The sequence below is a fragment of the Hermetia illucens genome, chromosome 6, assembly GCF_905115235.1.
Source record: "Hermetia illucens chromosome 6, iHerIll2.2.curated.20191125, whole genome shotgun sequence".
In the NCBI taxonomy this organism is placed as follows: Eukaryota; Metazoa; Arthropoda; class Insecta; order Diptera; family Stratiomyidae; genus Hermetia; species Hermetia illucens.
This window is the reverse complement of record NC_051854.1, coordinates 33,821,685-33,839,821: the sequence shown is the minus strand read 5'-3', so window position 1 is coordinate 33,839,821 and position 18,137 is coordinate 33,821,685. Positions and strand designations below refer to the sequence as shown.

Below are 18,137 nucleotides of genomic sequence, written 5' to 3'. Positions count from 1 at the left end.
TTGCCTAGGGAGCTCGGCTTTGTTGCCAAGAAGTAGATTGAAATGTGTCCAATCCGTTTTCTTAGGATTCGCCTTTGTATTATAGAGGGCGGGCGAACACGCAATAGTCAGACTAAACTCTAAGTAACGGTGATCTGAGAATGAGACTTCTCTCTAGTCTCTAATCAGCTCTAACAACTTTGAAGCGCAGATTGTTAGGTCAATTACTTCACTTCTTCGCACCCTACGTTCGCGGTCATCAGACCAGCTAAAGTGATAAAATTAAATAGCTTCTCTCCTCTAAGATTGGATTTGCTACTGCCCCAACAAATATGCTCAGCGTTCGCATCACAACCTTTTAAGAGTTCAAGGCCACTTAAATCTGCATACACTACCAGATCCCTTAGTTCTTGCGTCGGCGGAGGACACAAAGAATCATAGGATAAGTAAGCAGGGGCAACTATGATGTCTCTCCTCTTACCATTAACCTGGTATTGAAAGACTTACGTTTTCGTCCAAGGCAGAGGCAACTCATCAGCCTCACCTCTGCCCTGGGAGCAGCATGACCGAAGTGGTTACAAGGTGGTATTTACTTCCTTTTATAAATTCAAAAACACGTCATGTGTATGAATTATAACGAACACAAATCCACCTTGTAAAATTTTAGGCCTAAGCCGGCCGAGGCTAGAATAAAATTTTGTTTAAGAATTGGGGATTCCTAAGCCCGCCATCCACTTAATGGCAGACCGGACCAGTACCACCTTGTAACCACTTCGTTCACGACAGTGTGTGTACGAGATGAAAGAGCACTGTGAAATGTAGTTTGTGAACGAACCTTGCCGACTTGGAACGAATTTCGCCGACATGGAATATTCCTTGCACAACTCGGTTGCAGATCAACTCACACATTTGTGGGAATTTGGAGTTTCCAAGCAGGAAATGAATGCATTAAAAATATTTTTAATGCTCGGGGTTAAAAAACAATATTTTGTTTACTTCCTTTAAAAATGAAACTTATATTTTTCTATAATATTCTTGTAAAATATTATTTCCACTTACCCAATGAAGTCTATATTTATAACACTGCGCTGTTGCACTTTTATTCGTCTCACCGTCCTTGAGTAAGTGACTTATATCAATTAAGAATTTTCAGAAAACCTCATGGGCGAAAACAGAAACAAACGAATAACAAGTCGCGAAACCGAAAGCTAGATGCTTCAGGTATGAAAGGTTTTGTGTATTTCTTTTATTAAGAGATTGGAGTATGCATTTGTCCCATTAGTATGTAGCACATAATATATGCATATATTATGTGAGAATTTGCACAGAAGCGACAGCTTTGACCTATTATGACTTTGTTAGTAATAATGTGATTTTCACCAAATTTGATAGGATCATGCTTTATACTGTAGCCTGCATTACTGCAAAATTTCGTGATTCTAGGGGGAAATTTTCCTGCCAATTACAAAAAAATATAGTAATGTACTATTATTAATTTTATTTGAACAGGTATCGGTATGGAAGATATTTCGGAACCCAGGCATCATATAATGGCAGCCTCCTGATTTTTTTCAGATTTTTCGATTAAGTAGTTTCTGAGAATGGCCCCCTTAAAGAAATGATCACTTTCAACCCCCCGCACTCCCTACCTTTCCAACAAATTTCAAAGCTAACACCAGCTTCGAAATACTAACCGAGACTTTTAATTTGATACCCCACATAACTATATTTGATGAAAAAAAATGTACACCCCCCTCTTTCATGTATGGGGAGCCCCCCTTAAGTTCGACGTAAAAGGATGTAACTCACTACATGGGGTACTCACAGTTCTAACCTTTCTACCAAATTTGGTCGCAATCGCTATAACTGTCTCCGAGAAAAATGCGTGTGACGGACACACAGACAGTAAACCGATTTTAATACACAAAACCTTAAAAATGTATATCCGCGTGTACTTCCATCAAGCTTGCTATAAAGGAATTTGAAAGGATCATTCGCTCACGGATTCCATCTGAATTTTTAAGAAAGCTCTGCCTTCGATTCCCGCTGGGTTGCGGCAAACCGCAAAAGTGATGAGCGGACTTAATACTGGATACATACGTGCAAGCAAGTTATCAAATAAGTTATTGGTTGCGGGGAGATTGCACGTCTGTTGACAAGTTTCGATTGATTGATCAGGTTGGGGCAACGGCAACTTGCCCACACATCTGCATTCTTGGTAGTTTTCATAAGGTAATGAAAAATAATTACTGGTATATAAAAGACCTTTTCACCAGTTCACAATTCAGTTCTTCGCAATGATCGATGATATAAGGATGCATATGCATATCAAATCTATATTTATTATGAATAATAAATTTAATTGAATTTAGATAACTTGAATCCCTCCTCCTCTCAATAAATTCTTACGCACGAGCCGGAGCACAGATAACAAATTGTTGCAAAATAACGCTAATGGCCAAGTGGACTTTCGCACCTATATCACATTCGTTTACAAATACGATGAGAAAGTTATCTGTGCATACCTCATTATCATTGCACACCCCATTATTCTTACGATCTGAACTGGCCAAGGTACTAAACTTAGTACTTCATGAAGTTAAATTTGTTCTCTCATTTTCGTTATTTAGAATATTATTCGAAACAAAATAAATGCAATGCCTGGCGGTGTAACCCTTTGGTGGGTGATTGCGGTACCGACATAACGGAAGCAAATTCCGTAGTTATTTTATAATTTTTTATGAACGTTCCGTGCTGATTGCTGTGTGCTAATTATTTGAACTATATAATTTGAACTATGTAAACCATCCATTAGTACTTTTTCTGTCATCTTTTTTAGTACCATAAATTCTCCGCTTCAAACAAAATTGTCACTTCTCCCATTGATAAGTTTTCAGTACGCATGTAAATATATGTAGCATAGTACTATGGACTTTGTTCTGGCGAACACTGCTACAGGAATGCAGTGGGAACGGAACGCGGAACCCCTCATGTCTTTTGAGGTTGGAAAATGACAGAAGCCACTTTAGTAGTACAGTTGCGGTGGTGTCAAGTGCGGGCTGGTCGTTGGTTTGTAATTAACTCGGTTTTCCGCAATTCTCTAGCATTTAAGCCAGTAAAAGTAGTTCCAGTGGACGCAAAGTATCTTTATTTTATTAATTATATACGCTGAAATTAGCATCATGTCTTCGATAACGAAAGGTAGGTCATATCGGGAACGCAAAAATAGATATTGTACTTTGGACTTTGTAAAAGAAATCTGAGATAATTTCCATTTTTAATAATACACCTCAATTGTGCCGATTTAAAGCTTTATTAGGGCTTAGATTTATTAAACTTAGTTCTACCTTGTTTGTATTCTAAAGTAGGCAGGAGACATTGTGCTGACAACTATTGACGTTCTAAAAAAACATGATATATTTCCATCAAGTAAAACTCAGAAATTGGTTTCAAATACTTTTTGTATTGGACTTTTCTTCATTAGATACGAAACCTAAACGCTAAAAGATTGCGAACTCTGTTCATATTTTTACAGGTTGTTCATTCCAGAGCTCCGATTAAAGTGATGAATTTTGTCGTTTAAATTTATATCAAATATATCTGTTTAAATCCTATCTGCTTAGGTATCCGCAGTTTAATTTAGATAATTTTGGAGAACAACAACGATTTGTTGCACCGCTGAAAGTATTTGTGTTTCAACAAATGCCACGTGAACATTCCGAGGCAACGATTCCTGTCTTATAGTCCGGTGAAGACGATGCAGATCTAATAACTGCAATAACTACAGCTGGTCGAAGTTTCGATTAGCAATTTTAGATGAATCTTTCGCATTTTCCTTAAAATGTGATAATATTAGTTTAAAATGTAGAGTTTACCTTTTGTCAAAAACTATGTCCATCTCTGCATTTTGATCCTTCAATTGCTTCTTAAGCATTTGTACTTGTACAACTTAATTGAAATCGGTTTTGACTTTGTCACACGCCTTTTTATAGAAAACGCGTGATTTCTTGACACACAGTTTGATGGATATATGAAAAGTGCAAAGTCCAGCACATACAGATAATAGTCTGATTCTCGGTAGTGTTTAAAAAAGATCGTCTCAATGCAATTAAAGAAAGGGGAAGGGGGATTAGTATTTTACGAAAAGGGTCTTAATTTGAACATTGACGGTGAAACAGTTGAGTGAAGGGTTAAAAGACAAACTTAAAATGAGACAGGAGTGATTAACAGAATCTACAGAACCGAACATCGTGATTTTCAAATAACAAGGATGGGTACGTTCCATGTACTGCTCCCATATGGTAATAAACTTGATGCTGGGCAAAATAACAATGCCAGACTTAGTGTGATTTAGTATAAAAATTATTCAATGCCTTCAATATTTTTTTTTTCATTGCCTATTTATTGTAAATTTCATTTATAAATAGATATTGTAAAAATGACATGAAACAATTGTGAGGGTTCGAATGAAATGATCTGAATTTGTGGTGAAATTTGGTTCACGATATTCATTAAAAGACCCTTTGCTCTCTGATATGAAATCAAATTTTTGGCAATGTTTCAAAAAACTGCCACAAAAAATAAAGGTCGTTTTACATTACATGACAACAACTTATCAAGGACACAATTATGGGATATTCATATTTCAACCGATACAATGGAAAGTTGTTCTTGTTAGTATTGAAGATTTTTGGAAATGCAATTATTATCTTTGTAAAAAACACCAAACATTGCCTCTTATTATTATATACGGCGTATGTATATACGCCCAAATAACGTGAAAACATCTGTGGGAAATATTGTCGGAAACAGCTTGCTCCAGATATAATTTACTAGGCGATGGAAGCGAAGTCTATAATTGAATTTCTCAACTTTCTTCACTAGAAAAAATAATAAAATTCGAAAATATAGTCGTATGTCTCCTTGGATACCGAGACTTCCGTACTCAGACCGGTTAACGTAAAAACGTGAGATTTCCATAGTCCCCTTTACTTAAAAACTATTCTTTGGATCCGTTTCACTGGATTGTGCAGCTTTCAACAAAACTCCTTCGTTTTATTTCACATTTAATTGCACAGCTTTATTTTACAATTAATTATAGACCATTTAATTCAATTCGAGGCGTGTTTATGACAGACCGCGTATATTTCTTATTCTGAAACTTGACTGACTCTGAGGTTTCATAAGGTACTTAATTCAAATGAAATATCTACATTTTAGCTTAGGGTTATCACTTATTAATAGATATTATTTCCACCAGTATTTTACTTTTTCTAAAGATTAGCTTATTATTTAGTACTTTGTTGAAATAAAGTTGAGTATTATTAAAGATGTGGTTAATAGTTTCGGGCGAGCGCAGTGCTGACTACATTGCCTCCTTCAGTGTAGTGCAGGGTACCATTACGATCTTGAATGAAGCGCTCTAATATACTTCAAGGCCCTGATCCAATTGGATTGTTGCGCCAACGATTATTACATTATTATTAATATAGTGAACAGAGGAAATTCGTGAAAACCCTTCGTTTAGCTTTGTAGTCTATTATACTAATGTGGGGCAAGCTAAGTTTTTAAATGAATCAACGGATTTTATTGAGGGACTGAATAAGCCAGTCTTGACCGATGTCTGGAATATGGGTTGCAATAGGTTAGGGTACCACCTTGGAACAGATGGTTCTCATTGTATGCGGAGAGCAGGTGATGAGGGAGGATGTGGTTAGAATTATGGACAGGATGTTGGCTTACTATTAGGAAGGCATTGTGTATGAACGGTTTGTTATGATTGGAACATTATCTGAGGAATTTAATGAGGAGGTTGGTTAGGGTAACACTAATGCTTTCGGTGTTGACTGTATCATAGATAACTTGGTTTATAAAAAAAAGTGTACGTATGGATCGGAATGGTATCAGAAGGTTTTCACGGAGTTGGAAAGCGCGTGGTGAGATGGATTAAATATTTCAGCAAGAAATAGGCGCATTGTTTTACTGCATTTTTTGATATAATGTTATGTATGTTGTCTGGTTCAGATAATTTCTTATTATTGCATGGATTGAACTACATTTGTCTGAAAGATGATTAGGCGGCTGAAGGGGATATATATAAGACAAATGGGATGAATTATTTGAATATGTCCAACTACAGGAAGATCAATTGTGGGACTGAGAAGATGGCATGCTGTTTTTTGCCCCTATGGTAGGGCATAGGCAAGAAGGACATGTTGGCATTTATGTTGCCAGGAAGTCTTGGATTTGCAATACGTGGGCAATGAAGCAAGAGTTCAACTCAAATATGGTATCATCTTTACTTAAACCTTTTCTATACCAATAACATTGGATCGATAAACGCATGTTCTCCTCCATATATTGACTAAGTCGATCTTTTAGGCAGATTTCGAAGATTTTTGAAAGCACCAGTAGTAATGAAATGGGGCGATAATTAGTTGACTTAGCATCTTATCCATTTTTCACCTTTTGTGTAAACACAAAACCTTATTAAAATCGGTTTACTGTCTGTCTGTCCGTCACACGCATTTTTCTCGGAGACGGTTGTAGCGATTGCGACCAAATTTTGTAGAAAGGTGGGAACTGTGAACGCTCACGCATATAGTGAGTCACATCCTTTTATGGATAACTTGAAAGTGGATATTCTCACATAATACATGCATATATTACATGCTTCGTGAACCGTATTCCAGTGATGGAGTTCTGCGTCGATTGGAATAAATGGTAGTCGGACGGGGCACGCTCTGGGGTATAAGGCGGGTGAGCCAAAATTTCCCAGCCGCTGTTTTCTAAATAATGTTTGACCGGTGTTGCCACATGAGGCCGAGCGTTTTCATGATGGAAAATTATGGACTCATGTCTGGTCGTATATTCCAGGGTTTTCGGCTATTGCTCTCTTCAAATGGATTAGTTGTGTTCAATAGCGTTCTCCATTGATGGTTTCACACCATCAGCACACTCTTCAGATCCCACCAAATACAGAGCATTACCTTCGCGCCATGGATATTTGGCTGGTTGACCCGGTTTCACATATGATTTTTCGCGCCTGGGGTTGTCATAATGAATCCACTTTTCACCACCAGAAACAATTCGATGCGAAAATGACTTCTTTTATGGCGTTCCAGTAGCATTTCGGACATGCAAAATCTTCTTTTCAGCGTCTCTCGGCTTCAGTTCATGTGGCACTTGATTTCCTTGTTTTTGAATGTATCCGGCTGCTTTTAAACGTTTTGAAATTGCTGCTTGAGTGACTCCCAAAGATCCTGCGAGCTCTTCTTGTGTTTGGCAAGAATCTTCATCGAGTAATTTTTCCAATTCTTCATCTTTTTTGGCTGCCCAGGACATTCTTGGTTTTCCATGTCAAAATCACCACTTTCTAATCATGCAAACCGGCAGCACTTTTTTTCATATTAAGGGGGTCATCCCGTGTGAAGGCCGTTTTTTTGCCTTTTTTTTTGAAAAATTATTTTGGAGGACTGGATAAAGATAGAAACATGATTTTTTCACCATATGTTTACTGATATCTCTAGTATATGTGATAAATTTTTCAGCTTGCTATCTTAGCTAGTTTTTGGAATACGTGTCAATTTATGCACCCAACTCCAAAAGAAGGTGTTTTTCTGCTGCCACGCTGGAGGGCGCTGTGTTCATCTGATGAAAAAAAACTAAACGGCATTTTAATGTGGACAATATTCCACGGTCCGCAAACTACGATAATTAGAAAATATTAAAAGGTAAATTTTTGGTGGGCTTTTAAACTTAATTTTTTGAATTTTGGTGTTTTTTACGGCTTTTTTTATGAATAAAAAAAATAGAAATATGTATTAAAGAAGTCATGAAAATTTCAAAGAATTTGGTTGGATAGATTTTGAGCTATGGTGGCAGCCGATTTTCAAGATGCAGTTTCGAGAAAAACGCATTTGAAAATTTAAATGTGATTATCAACAGTAAAATTTTAACTCACCATTAATCTGCTATACCTGGTCCCTAGAGAGCACCCTCCGTTTCTTCAAAAAAGTCTTGTAAGACCGATTGTTGCTCCCTGGTTTCAATTCTGACTCTTTTAGCGAGGTCAGTCGATCGTCGTTCGGGCTGCCAAATTCGCGTTTCATTACGGCGGTCGACATAAACCTGACATATGTGACCAACTTGACATCCCATTATCACTAGGATTTTGAAAATGCCAATGAATCCTTCATTGAAAATAATTACAGCCAGAAAAGTGGCTATTTCTCTGACCTTGGCCCCAGAATGAAGGTGTTTAGGAGTGAAAGTCCAAATCAATGCATTTAACGACTCATTGTTATTCTGGGTCTCTGCTCCTAAACATCTGTTCAAGAAATCATCTCGTGACAAATCTTCGAAGATTGGTTTGATGACTGTTTGAACTTCTTCAATCAAAGGTGCCTTCTCGTGGTGGAAACTATTCAGTTCTCCTTTAGCTTCGGCTTTGCGCCATTTGCACCAACAGCTCTCGCCTGCTGGACAATTTTGATGCTGAGGATTTTCGTCTGTAGAATATTTATGGAAGAAAGTTGCCCAAATTTCTTGCTTCATTCTTTCTATTGAATTTGCGTGTCGACGAATAGCTAGCCCAAAAAATGTAGTGAGGTCGTTAATAACCTTATCAGTAAGTTTTCCAGCCCCTTTTCCACCAATGCCTTTGTGATTCTTCTTTGCATTTCTATGCCGCGTTCCCATTCTTTTCTCGATATGTCCTACGTATTCCTTTTTTACTACTACGTATATTTTATTATTTGCAGAAATACCGGAGAAAACTCCAGCAAAATCCAATATACAATATACAAAACTTGTCGCAATTGGAACATCCATGTTCATGCTTGCTAAAAGTTTCTTTGCTGATGTTGATGCGAAGTCCTTTTTCTTCTCTGATAAGTATCGATTCCCATGAAATACTCACTTTCTAGCGCGAGCATGACGTTGAACGTTAAAGCGATCTCCATTCATACGATCCATTTAAAAAAATCACTGAACACACAAACAGCACAATACTTACAACAAAATATAACTGAGTATAGCTTGAAAGCCTTTCAGTGCTCACTCTAGACTGGATTATACTTTTTATTCCAAACGGCAAATAAGTTTAGACAATTGATTGGTTTTCCATCTTTTTATATTTAGACCTGTGTTCGAATTTATAACTAACAGGTAAAAAAAGATTCGAAGCTCTTTCTCATCGAGTACTCTAGCCGCGACTGCAAACTCCTTACCTGTTTAACACTGTAACTTCTGAACGACTCGGAATATCGGAAAATCCCTTTGCCCACATATTCTCCACTATATATAGATACAATTCATGCAAAAAAAATCGATTTCTCAAACCCGACACACGGGATGACCCCCTTAAGGTAATGAAGAGGAATTCCCCGCAAAAACACTTTTCCAGGCACAAATTCGATATATTTGAGTGAAAAAAAATTATTGTTGTTTACACTTCAAATGACAGACATATACTGAAAAAGACGCACAGTGATAGTGGCTTTCCAACTCATGTTCGGAATATTGAAACGATGGAATAATAATCAAGTTACGCCATCTCTTAGCAAACGGCACGAATTAAGTTATAGATCCAATAAAAACTTAGACATAGTGTCACTTGCACTGTTTACTTTTTTCAATATTTCTTCCCAATTTATTGCTGCAACATTAAATAAAAGCTTGTCATAATCTGTTTTTGCTTTGAAATAACTTTTGGTATCTTCGCTTTGCAGGTTTTTTAAAGGCACTTCCTTTGTTTTCTATAGTTCGATTTAAAAAAAAACTGTTACACTTTACATTATTACTTTGTGCAAAGTCAGCTCTGAAGAAGGACACATCTTGTGTCCGAAACAAGTGTTTGAGCTGTTCTCACAGCCATGAGTACTTTTAGTGCTGCACGATATAAATCCTAATGCATGCATTTCAGCTTAATAAGCATTTGTTATTTTGCTATTGTTAAGGATATCAACTTCAAATCGTCAAATACAATACAGGTTTCCTAAGGTCCCAATGAAGGTGTTTGTATCTAGAGCAGGAGATATTTCTCCACAATTAACTCTACTGTCATAGCGATAACATGTTTGTTAGATATTTCGTTATATTTGAAGCAGTATGTTTCTTTAACAAATATTTTTATTTCATTATTCGTGTTTTTAAATTTTTGTAACCAGGTATATTGAATAAGCGTTTAATATCTTTGAATTGAACAGTAACCTCCGTGTTGTGTTTCGGTTAGTGTAATGATATCAAAATTGCCCAAAAATTTCATCCAGCATTACTACGAGTTCTTGAAAGTTCTTTTTTATGCTTTCTATACTTAAATGTATAATTCTCAAGTTGCCTCTACTACTTCAACTAATACAATATCAGAACTATCAATATCTCTAGTTACAATTTAAATATTAGAAACAAAGTCGGGATACCGGAAGCTGGGGTATAAAGGTTTTGTGTTCATCTTATGTAAGAAACGCTCTATGCAGGATTTTCCATTTGTACATAGCTAAGAATACAAAATATTCCGTCATGTTTTGCCCAATTTCGACGACATAAATAATGTGTTCATCCTAAATAAACATTGTCTATTACCGCATGACGATGCATACATATGTATGTGTGCATCTAAATTAATCATCACACATTTCCAGTTTACTCCGTGCACAAAAGCATATACATACGTATACGTTATGGACGTAAATTAAACCCGCTGGTAATCAGGTACACACATGTCTATCACATTATTTACTACCCGCTAGCTTTATTAGCACATATATATACATACCCATGTCTACCTCGAGTAATTGGTACTGATATGCAAATAACTAAAAAACCCAAAAAGGTAAAACTAAAACGTCCCCATACATGAAAAGCAAAACTTTGACCTGCTATAACTCGTTAATGATAGTCGGATTATCTTCAAACTTTAAGAATTATGTCATATATTATCGGCTATGCTGAAGCCAAATTTTGTACTTCTGGGGGTTTTCCAGTAAATTCCTAAAACATGTTAATATACTATTAGTAACTTTATTTGTGCAGATATCGGAATGGGATGTATTTTGAGGCCTAGATTTCATATAGTTGCCTCATGTGATTTCTGAAAAAAATTGGTTGGATCACGTTCTAGAAGAACGTGATCTTTTTCACTTTTGGGCGCACACGTTTTGAGCCCTATCTCCCCTGTTTCACTTAATATCAGAAATAAGATTAGTTTCGAAAAGTACTAATTATTCATCTGATACTATGACGATATGAAAAAAATTTACACACCCCTTTCGCATGTATAAGGAGCCCCCTTTCAAACTCAACACAAAATATCGCCACTTGCTGCATGTAAAGGGACACACAGACCACATTTTCGGAACAATCGGTTGAGCGGTTTCGGAGTAAATCGGATGTTACAGACAGACAGACAGATTTTGAACCGATTTTAGTAAGGTTTTGTTCCACACAAAACCTTAAATAGAGCAAAATTTTACAATATACTTTCTTATCATTATAGCTAAAAGAGCTTGATTTTTCCTCGCAAATATTTGGCTGTCGATTTACCAGACTTACTTAATTTCATTGGCCCTAGCAAATTGCTTTGTGTCACACACGACTTTCTTGTTGTATTTGCTGAGCTGAGATAAGGTATAAAATCTACCTCCCGGAAGATTTGTGCTAAATGAATTGCAGATTAGCTCTTTAGCCTTAGTAACCCATTGTCGCGCCATTACTTCACTTTGCAATTTCACTATAATCGATCGACTGCAATCAGCTCTTGGCCTTCAGGTAGAATCCGTCTGCATAGAGATATGCTGCATTGCATTATCATCAATTTTTAGCACTTGCATTATTTTCTGTACAATTTGTTCCATATATTCATTCAGTATATCAGGTATACCATTGATTTCAATGTTATTGCTCGGCATTGTCTGCTCTAACGTAAAATCTGTGTGACTGCCCGTAGCAAGCTTTAAGGTGTTTATTCCTTCCCGTCGTCTTTGCTAAGGCATCAGCCCCTTTTTTGCACGACGTGCATGTTCATTTAGTCCTGCGTTTTTAGATAAGTTACAAAAAATGTTCCGAGAATCCAGCACAATAGAAATGTATAAATGGTCACGAAGTCAGTCCTCTTTAACCTGGCCCTCGAGAAAGTAACCCGTGATGCTGAGGTAAATGCAAGGGGTACGATCCTCTTTAAATCCACCCAACTACTGGCCTATGCTGACGATATCGACATCATGGGAAGAACAACCCGAAGCAAACTGCCTTCATTCAGATCGAGCAGACGGCGCGAAATTTTGGGCTGCAATGAAGGCAAGATAAAGTATATGGTGGCAACGTCAGCACCGAAGACAAACCAACCAACAACATCAAACCGCACTAGTCAAACGGGAAGAATAAATATAGGGAGAATACAACTTTGAGACCGTTGATAATTTCTCCTATCTAGGGTCGAAAATCACAGCCGGTAACAGCTACGATGATGAAATCCGCGCACGGTTGTTGTGAGCCAACAAAGCCTATTTCAAATTACAAAAACTGTTCTGCTCGAAACGTCTCACCATAGGGTCAAAGCCCATACTGTACAAGGCAATGATCTTACCAGTCCTCATGTATTCCTCGGAGACTTGGGTTCTTAGCAAGAAAACTTGCGAACTCTTGGCCGCGTTGGAGAGAAGAATCCTCCGAAGAATTTTTGGCCCCCTGCATGAGAATGGACGATTCCGTAGCCTACACAATGACGAAATCTATTAGCGATACCATGACCGTCCGGTTGTGGACAAAATCCGGCTCAATAGGTTACGGTGGGCGGGTCACTTAATCCGTATGGATGAGGATGATCCAGCCCGGAAAGTCTATAAGGGCAATATTTATGGTAGAGAAAGAAGACGGGGCAGACCCTGCCTGAGATGGAGCGATGGCGTAGGTCAGGACGCCAGACAGCTTTTAGGGATATCGAATTGGTCGACCTCGGCGCAAAACCGGGATGTCTGGAGTTCCTTATTAAAGGAGGCCTAGACCGGATATCGGTTGTTGCGCCGTTGATGATGATGAAGTCAGATTTGTATATTTTTATTAGATAGTTTCGGTCAACTAACTCAAGTAATTTTTTAGTCAAACTAATTCATTAATATACTTGCTTTTTATTTTGTTTTTAGATTAATCACCCACTGTCACTTGTCAACTCTATCGAAATAATGAAGAGTTGCGCGTGAATATTTTCGGTGAATAGGTATGGTAAATTCGTTCCTTATACGCTTTTAGGACGGCGATACATTTTTATTCCACTTTGAAGCCAACATGTTCGAGTCTGTGGAAATATGATTTGCATTTGTATTTTCTCCACGTTCAAACTAAATTTTTCAGTGAAGAAGTTTAACGTTTTCAATGTTTGACAGCATTTCTACTTCACCGACCGATTCGGAACTAAACAATACGAATAAATTACAGAGAACAAGAGTATAAAACATCGATAATCGACCCTCCGACATTGATGAATAACCATCGATGGTTTTATCCGGTACATTGATGTTTTAAAAGCATAGAGTGTTGTCCCATCTCTGAATTCAAGTCGACCTAACTACCGACCGAGCTTAGTGTGACCGAAATTCATGGTTTCGTATTAAGTATATAAATGCTCATTTACCTTTCAAGCTGTCCATTATCGTAGGTCACAGACCTACCATTAATATCCACTACCGGATCATCGAGAGAATCACATCTATAATACATGTTCTCTCGTACGGCATAAGGTACTGAAATCATTTTTAGGTTCGAGCGGTTATCAAAGTCTATATCGGCATTGACATCATCCACCTAGATTTGCTGGATCCGAAAAAAAATTTCATGATAATAATAGTTATAATAGCAAATTTACTAGGAAAAAAACCTCTTAAGTTTAGGTAGGTACCTTACCATCCTTAAAAAGTTACGGTAGATCATAGTTAGCTCTTTCGCGTAAATTTATTAGACCCTAAGACGTATTACATTGAAATGGAACTACTATCTACTAATTGATCAGTTCTTCTTTTTCTTCTTCAGTAGCAGTTCAGAAACGGAGCCGGGTCGCCTTATGTTTATAAATTGATCAACTCTTATATATATAAGAAATACACAAAACCTTCCATACATGAAGCGTCGAATTTCCGGTTTCCCAGTTATTTCTCTAAACTTTTCTCTAACCGAACCTAATCTATTTCGAGTTCTGGATTCGGCAATCAGAATAATATGAGCAAACATTCACATTTCTCGAGCGGGTTACTTTCTTAGTTAAATGAATTAGTTTTATGCATTTACCATAAGTTTATAGTTATACAGCGTTTCTACTCCTCTCAGTTTTAACTGTGGACGTTGCCTCGTGAAACATCAAATGTCGAGCGCTCTATATCAGCTTTTCCAACTTACTACAACGAAGTTAATCATTCGACAAACTTTTGAATTATCGCCTTGCTCAGTACCTAGATGAAATAGCGCTCCCTAATTGGCGTCTTTTACTACCAATCTATTAACAAACTCTACCCCAGTCAGTTGTCCTGTAGGACTCTTCTTTCTTCTTTCAACCAGACTGAGGACCAAATTTCAAGAGATTATCTTTTAAAAAATGAAAGATTTTCGCAGCTGCATCACGGTTTAGACCATCAAAGATCTTATCCTCTTAATAGTAAATAAAGCCCGTGCAACATCTTTGAAATTGGTTTTCCGAAAGTGAGACAAAACAAGATATACATGATAGTGGGTTCGACGGTCAGTTTGTATACAGACTTAGTGGTAGAATGATGTTCACGAATTTTACTTAATGGATCGCACGAAGAATTTAGGGGATGATATATTCAAAAAGTTCAGGTAGATAACACCGAGAATGAAATGAAAGATGGACTTTTTGCACTAAATGCTTTAATTGCTTCAAAAGAGAAACGGGTAATGCGATTCATATTGGGCTCTCCACGAAAAGAATGTTATATAGCACAAAGTTTGAACGGCTTCCTTCTGGATTATTAAAGCTATTCAATTAGTTGAAACCTCCGAAATTATATTTATACTTACAATTTTAATAGATGAAGTTTATTTACTGAACTTATGTTTTTCTGTTGAACAGGAGTTTTCGTTGTTGCTGCTAAACGTACCGCTTTTGGTACCTTTGGTGGTGCATTTAAAAATACTTCTGCAACTCAATTACAAACAGTTGCCGCTCAAGCGGCTTTAAATGAAGCCGGTTTGAAAGGAGAGCAAATTGATTCGACTGTAATTGGAAATGTCATTTCGGTAAAAGCATTTATAATATTTGTAAAAAAACGAACACATAATGAAATTTTTCTTGTTTTCCGTTATTTCAGTCTGCGGCTACTGATGGCATTTATTTAGCTAGACATGTTGGGCTTCAATGCAATATTCCAATCGACAGACCCGCTCTTACGGTCAATCGCCTTTGTGGTTCTGGCTTTCAGTCGGTAGTCAATGGGGCCCAAGAAATTCTTCTAGGAGTATCTAAAGTCGTATTGACTGGAGGCGCAGAAAACATGAGCCAAACCCCCTTTGCGGTTCGTAATGTACGTTTTGGTACGGCACTTGGTGGGAAATACATTTTCGAAGACTGTTTATGGGAAAGTTTAACTGATTCATACTGTAAAACCCCAATGGGTATGACAGCTGAAAATTTGGCAACAAAATATAAACTTACAAGGGATGAAGTTGATCAATTTGCACTAAGATCACAACATAATTGGAAAAGGGGTAGGTTTGGATTGGTTCGAAACGTGTAATTTAACGAACATTTAATCATGGCTACTTGCAGCCCAAGATGAAGGAGTTTTTAAAGCAGAAATCGTGCCAATAAAACTAAAAATCAAAGGAAAAGAAGTCGATTTCGCTGTTGATGAGCATCCACGACCTCAAACAAAAATAGAAGGTTTATCTAAACTGCCCACTATTTTTAAAAAAGATGGAACAGTTACGGCCGGCTCTGCTTCAGTAAGTATTTTAATCCCAGTAACTGACGAGATCGCTTGGCACGCCACCACATATTTAATTTTAAAGCAACATGATTCACTTTTCTCTAATTGAATGTAGCTGCTACTACCAATTAAATTTAAATATTTGTTTTTATTTTAGGGCGTTTCAGATGGTGCTGCTGCTGTTATTTTAGCTTCAGAAGCAGCTTGCAAAGAATATAATTTGAAACCTTTAGCTCGACTTGCAGCTTATTCTGCGGTTGGTGTTCCCCCAGAAATTATGGGTATTGGCCCAGTTCCTGCTATTCAAAATGTTCTGAAACTGTCCGGTCTATCATTGAACGATATTGATGTGGTTGAGGTATACAACTTCTAAGATAATATAAAAACATATTTTTTTTTAATCTAAATTGTTTTTGTCAGATTAACGAAGCATTTGGTTCCCAAACTATATCATGTGCTAAGGAATTGAAGTTGGATATGGAGAAACTTAATCCGAATGGTGGAGCAATTGCTCTGGGACATCCACTAGCAGCAAGCGGTTCCAGAATTACTAGCCATTTAGTTCATGAGATCCAGTAAGATTCTTTCTACTTGAATCATTCAGATAATTGATTTTTTTTAAACATTGTGTAGGCGAAAGAAATTGAAGCGTGCTATTGGATCTGCCTGCATCGGAGGAGGTCAAGGAATTGCTGTACTTTTAGAGGCTGTCTAGGAGACTTTCATTTCAGAAGAGTGCTACATTTACAGAGATGCTTTAAGATAATGGAAGTCAATTATTACTTTGTAAGAAAGAAGGTTTCAAAAAAAATAAAATTTATATATTTTTAGGAACTAGTTTATTTCAATTTAATCGAATGACAACGAATTATAAACTACTAATCCTGTTAACAATTTTGGAGCCCTATATTGTTGTGAACCACAGATAATAGTTTTCAATCCAACAGTTCAAGTCAACAAATCATTCTTCAAAGAAAGATTTGCACACAATAGGTCCTTCCCCCAAAAATCTAATTTAAATTAAGAATTTCATTGCAATATGCCCGCAAATTCGCACCTAAAATGGAACATCTTATGTTGGCAACCATGTTACAAGCTTGTGAGTCCCTTTACAATTATAGTTCATCTATCCTTCATTACTTATACTTAAACATGGAAATGTCAAAGTCCCTATGGGAAAAAGTACAAAATGTGCTTGTATACATAAAACTAAATCGTTTCACATGGTCGGCTTTAGCAAGACCCAAACTAAACTCAGGATGCCTATTTAGCTTTGATAAGACCGAAATGCTGTCAAAAATATCATTTTATCCACGGAAATACTCTAACAACGCCAACAGGAACAATGGTAACAACGCAAATCCATTATGGGAGTCTATTTTTAAGGTTTTGTGTAGGTGGGGAGTGCGGGGGGTTGAAAGTGATCATTTTTTTAACGAACCCATTCTCAGAAACTACTCCACCGAAAAATCTGAAAAAAATCAGGGGGCTGCTACTATATGGTGCCTAGGCTCCAAATACTCCCCATACCCATACCTGTTCAAATAAAGTTAATAATAGTACATTACTATAATTTTTAGTAATTGACACGAAAACCCACCTTAAGTTCACCCTAGAATCAAGAAGAAGAATTTTGCAGCGATGTAGGCTATAGTATAGAGCATGATCCTGCCAAATTTGGTGAAAAACGCACTATCACTAACAAAGTTATGCTAGGTCAAAACTGTCGCTTCTCTGCAAATTCAAGGCTATGAATGTCAATATCACTTGAAAGTGGAAATTTTCACATAATATATGCATATTTTACGTGCTACATGCTAATGGGACAAATGCACATTCAAATCTCTTCATACCTGAAACGTCTAGCTTCCGGTTTCCCGACTTGTTTCTTTTTCTGCTTCAGCCTTTGTTTCGTTCAGAAGCGGAGCGGCAACGGTGCAACTCCATATCGATCGCAAATATCTTCATGTCACATGTGATCATGGCGCGCTACACCACCGGTCCAACGTAATATCTTTGCCTCCATTACCTCAAAGTGCTTTTCATTGTCTTTTATAATCGGCCAATACTCAGAACTGCAGAGGGTGACAGACCGTCGACATTGCGGCAAATTTTAGATTTGAGACGTTCATTGATACGTCGAATGCGAGTTGTGGACTGCCACTTCATCCAGGTTTCGCTGAAGCTTGAAACAATTCCATAACGCAATTCACCATTGGCTGA

At 37.2% G+C, this 18,137-nt stretch overlaps 1 protein-coding gene and 1 long non-coding RNA gene across 2 annotated transcripts; one reads left to right on the top strand and one right to left on the bottom strand.

The window, feature by feature from the left end:
- Nucleotides 1-2,990: 2,990 nt before the first annotated feature.
- Nucleotides 2,991-16,748, top strand: LOC119659093 (3-ketoacyl-CoA thiolase, mitochondrial). The gene is made up of 7 exons (XM_038067013.1): nt 2,991-3,180; nt 15,059-15,225; nt 15,297-15,693; nt 15,755-15,930; nt 16,072-16,272; nt 16,335-16,489; nt 16,548-16,748. Exons 1-7 carry the CDS (start codon nt 3,162-3,164, stop codon nt 16,627-16,629), a joined length of 1,197 nt encoding a protein of 398 aa, XP_037922941.1. The 5' UTR covers nt 2,991-3,161; the 3' UTR covers nt 16,630-16,748.
- LOC119659094 lies at nt 3,274-4,021 on the bottom strand. The gene is made up of 2 exons (XR_005250317.1): nt 3,855-4,021; nt 3,274-3,766 (listed from the first exon to the last, which is right to left on the bottom strand). It is a non-coding gene; the product is annotated as an uncharacterized LOC119659094 (long non-coding RNA).
- Nucleotides 16,749-18,137: the final 1,389 nt, after the last annotated feature.

Coding starts and splice junctions, on each gene's coding strand:
- LOC119659093 (XM_038067013.1), top strand. Junction 15,931..16,071: donor TTACGGCCGGCTCTGCTTCA/GTAAGTATTTTA, acceptor TTTTTATTTTAG/GGCGTTTCAGATGGTGCTGC. Junction 16,490..16,547: donor CATTTAGTTCATGAGATCCA/GTAAGATTCTTT, acceptor AACATTGTGTAG/GCGAAAGAAATTGAAGCGTG.